The sequence below is a fragment of the Myotis davidii genome, unplaced genomic scaffold (assembly GCF_000327345.1).
Source record: "Myotis davidii unplaced genomic scaffold, ASM32734v1 scaffold1703, whole genome shotgun sequence".
NCBI lineage: Eukaryota > Metazoa > Chordata > Mammalia > Chiroptera > Vespertilionidae > Myotis > Myotis davidii.
Window position 1 is genome coordinate 494,547 of NW_006293780.1, and position 3,668 is coordinate 498,214.

The 3,668-nt window shown below is 38.7% G+C and overlaps 1 protein-coding gene across 1 annotated transcript in view; it reads left to right on the top strand.

The window, feature by feature from the left end:
* The first annotated feature begins 6 nt into the window (after positions 1 to 6).
* UNC79 (unc-79 homolog (C. elegans)) overlaps positions 7 to 3,668 on the top strand; it is a 218,862-nt gene continuing 215,200 nt past the window's right edge. Inside the window, exon 1 of the mRNA XM_015566456.1 lies at positions 7 to 90. Within this exon, the coding sequence (XP_015421942.1) occupies positions 69 to 90 (22 nt within the window). The 5' untranslated portion in view covers positions 7 to 68. The remainder of the gene's footprint in view (positions 91 to 3,668) is intronic.

Below are 3,668 nucleotides of genomic sequence, written 5' to 3' on the forward strand. Positions count from 1 at the left end.
CGCTGGCGGAGCGAGGGAGCTCACACGACACAGATTTTTGGGCAAAGCCTTTCCATCTGGACAGCACCATGTCCACCAAAGCGGAGCAGTGTAAGTAGAAGCCGGCCTGGCGTTCTGGCCCGGCCTCCAGCTGGGAACTAATGAAACATAATGCAGCCTTCGCCGGGCTTGTGGAGGGGTTTCGCAAGACTGAAAGACCCTGCGAAATGAAATTAAAATGGGGTCATTCTCGGAAAAAAAAAGGAGGTCTCGCATCTTTCAGATAAACATTTCAGTGTCTCTTGTTGGAGTGGGGGAAGGGGGGCAGCAGCAAATCAGGGGCGGGGAAGTGTCAGTGCAACCAAAGCCGGCCTGGCCTTCTGAGCATGCCCAGTTCTCCGTGCTGGAGCCAAAGGGGAGTTTGTCTGCAGTTCCCACTTCGGGTTGGAGAGGCAAGAAGGGACGAAAAAGGGGAGCGGGGCTGGGGGAAGCCAGGAGCCTGGCAGAATTCAGGATCCAGTGTGAGGATAATCTGCTCAGGAAAACCAACATATGTTAAAACTAAGCACAATTACAGGTTAAAGCCGGAGTAGGTGCTTGCAACAAAGTGAAAGGGTCTCTGGGGAAATGATCTAACCCTTTTTGTAGGGCAGCTCACACAAACTCTAACAAATAACAGGAGGACTTTAGTTGTTCCAGTAATGACTGACTGACTGTGTGTTTGGTTGGAAACAACCTGCTAACTCCTTGTGGACAGAGGAAGTTTCTAATATGCTCCCTATAGTCTTTTATTGGAGTGTGCATTAGTAGGCCTTCAGTATGCACTTGGTAGGTTGATTAATGTGAAACCTTTTCCTGAGTGCACTTGAGGAATTCAGGAACTTAAACTTCTGATTTTTTTTTATTAAGCAATGCGTTTGAATAAAAAAAATATACCTAACCGTATCCATCTAATTGATTCTTGTTTCTTTCAAAGTAGTACACAGTTATGTTGATAATATTGTCACTACTTTAAAGTCTTTGTAATTCTTCTTTGGAATGCTATTAAAGCCATTCTGGGAGAATTTATATTTACCCAAAGCAGCAGTCTCATTATTTGGGGGCAGTAGCATGTATATGATAAAATGCAATCTGTCACTTATTTACCAGCTAGGTTAAGTGAACTGAAAACCATGGAATTCCAAGATTGATGGTTCAGTAGAGATTGACGATACACCCTTACCATCTAGTATTTATACCTCTTTTGCAATGTTTTATTTCCTTATCTGTGAACCTGGGGTAACAATGCTGATGGGGTTTTTGTGATTATAAATGAGAGAATTCACATACATGAAAGGTTGAGTAGTGAGCCTAGCACATAGCAAGTACTCAATAAATGATGGTTATAATACTGATAGTTATTTCCCACTTAATAGTCCATCTCTTCTAAATAGGAAGTTCTTTTGTGATTTTTGTTTTGCCTGTCTCCAGAAGTTAAATCTAAGCCTCAAAGATCTAATTTGCTTCTATGGAGGCTTTCAAAAAAATTGGATGCATTATGTTTTGAGTAATGACAACATACTTGGAATCAATGTGGATCTTCCCACTTGAGGATATCACACTCTTAAAGGTTATATTATAGTTCAGTTGTTAAAAAGAAACCCACCACCTGTCATTTGATTTTATAGTTACATATTACATAAGTAATTTCAGGTCAAAGCCAGTGAGTATTACTTTCCTCTTCCTGTGTTTTCCTTGTTATATTTTGAGATGCTCTGGATGCTTTTTCTTGTCTTCTTCCTGGACAGTTAATGCCAAAGTAAATAAAATCTACATGTGGACCCAGTTATGTAGCACCAGTGGTGTGTAGTTAAGCAGCTATTTTAGAATTGTTTGCAAAACAGGTTTTTTTCATCTGTAGATGATGGAAAGGACACCATGTTTTGCATGCCCTTTTGATGAACTGTGAGACACTGGACAATTAATTTAATAGTTTTGTGCCTCTTTAAGAGTTTTCATCTATCACGTGAGAAATAGTAGCAGCAGCTGCTTTTGTTTAATCCTAAGGGTTTGGAGGGCAAATGAGGTAAATGAGAGCAGGCTGTAAAAAGGATAAGGATGCTTTGGGTGTTTTTAAGAATCTTTATTTAGAGTGGGGTAAGGTAATAATTTCTTTTTCTCTTACATGCATGAACATGAATGGGTTGACACTCTAGTGCACATTATAAACTTGAAAACAGAGCAAACACATAAAAGGCTGCATAGTTGATGTTCATGAAGGGTGAGCACTTTTTACTAAAGAAAAGTTGCAGGTCTGTGGTATTTTAGCCTTGGACTCAGTAGGAGTATGGCTAAGGGGAAAGAGAAAGAGAAGGAAATTCCAGAAGACTTTTCTTTTCTACTGGATGTGAAGACCACTATTGGATTTTTCTCTTCTACTGGATGGGAGAGAATGAAAGAATTCATTTCTCCTCTGCATTCAGGAGTGTGCACAGTGCCACTTGCCTAAGGGCCAGAAGGGGAGAACTAGATTTAATATAATGTTAAAGTATTATTTCTGTTACTCTTCTTCTTGAGGCCTCTTGATATAGGTAAAGGTTTCACTGGTACAGGAAGTAGACATAGTTTGGTTGAACCAGCAAAGAGGAAGTAATTGCATTTCAACCCAAATTACGTGATTTACCTTTGAAATGTAATGTACCATGGATATATGAAAAAGATTTTGTTTTTATGTAGCGGTATTTCCTTTTATGAGTAAGTGAAGAAGTAATAATGATGAAAGAGAGGCTAATTTTAACAAATGTATAGTTTGGAGCCTGTTTTTATACATACGACATACGATCTGTTTGTTTCCTATGCTATATGTAGAACCACCATAAGAGAAGGTGAAAGCTTTCTAGCAATTTCTCAGGCAGTAGCACAAGAGTTAAATTTTTTTCCTCCAAGTGCTTCCTTTTCTAACAAAATTCACTGTAGTGAGAATGTCTGTGAAGCTGATATGGAATCTGGAATGATAAAAATAAGAATTTATAGTTCTTTTATTTGGAATTCTAAAGAGGAGCCCAAGTCTCCTGCACCTCCAGCCTTTTCCATCTAAGAATTAAAATGGACCAATCGGGAGTACTCTGGATGTATGCTTCCAAAAGCAGTTTGCTTTTGATAGCAGCAGAATGAAGAGTTGGGTTCCAGAATCAGTCTGCTGCCTGGGTATGAATCCTGGCTCTGCTTCTTACTATTGGTGTGACCTTGAACAAGTTAAGTCAACCTCTCTAAGCCTCGAATGCATATATAGAAAACGGGGTTAGTCATCAGTGTTGTGAAGTTTAAATGAGATGAACTAAGAAAAATGCTTAGCACAGAATCCTGGCACATAATGTTAGCTATTATCATTATCATTATCATCATCATTAAGTATCAAATCTTGTGCTTGCTGCTATATTATAAATTTGGAGTTAGTGCCCCAGAACAATATTATTTAAATGGGACATAGACTATTGGACTTTTTTTTTTCTTCTCTTTTCCTTGTCTCCAGGTCTCCTCTACAGCAATCAGCCTAACCCATTTTTGGTGTGAGAGGATCTCTGCGTGGCTTGACTTGATTTATTTTATTTTTTTATTTTTATTTTTAAAATATATTTTATTGATTTTTTTACAGAGAGGAAGGGAGAGGGATAGAGAGTTAGAAACATCGATGAGAGAGAAACATCGAT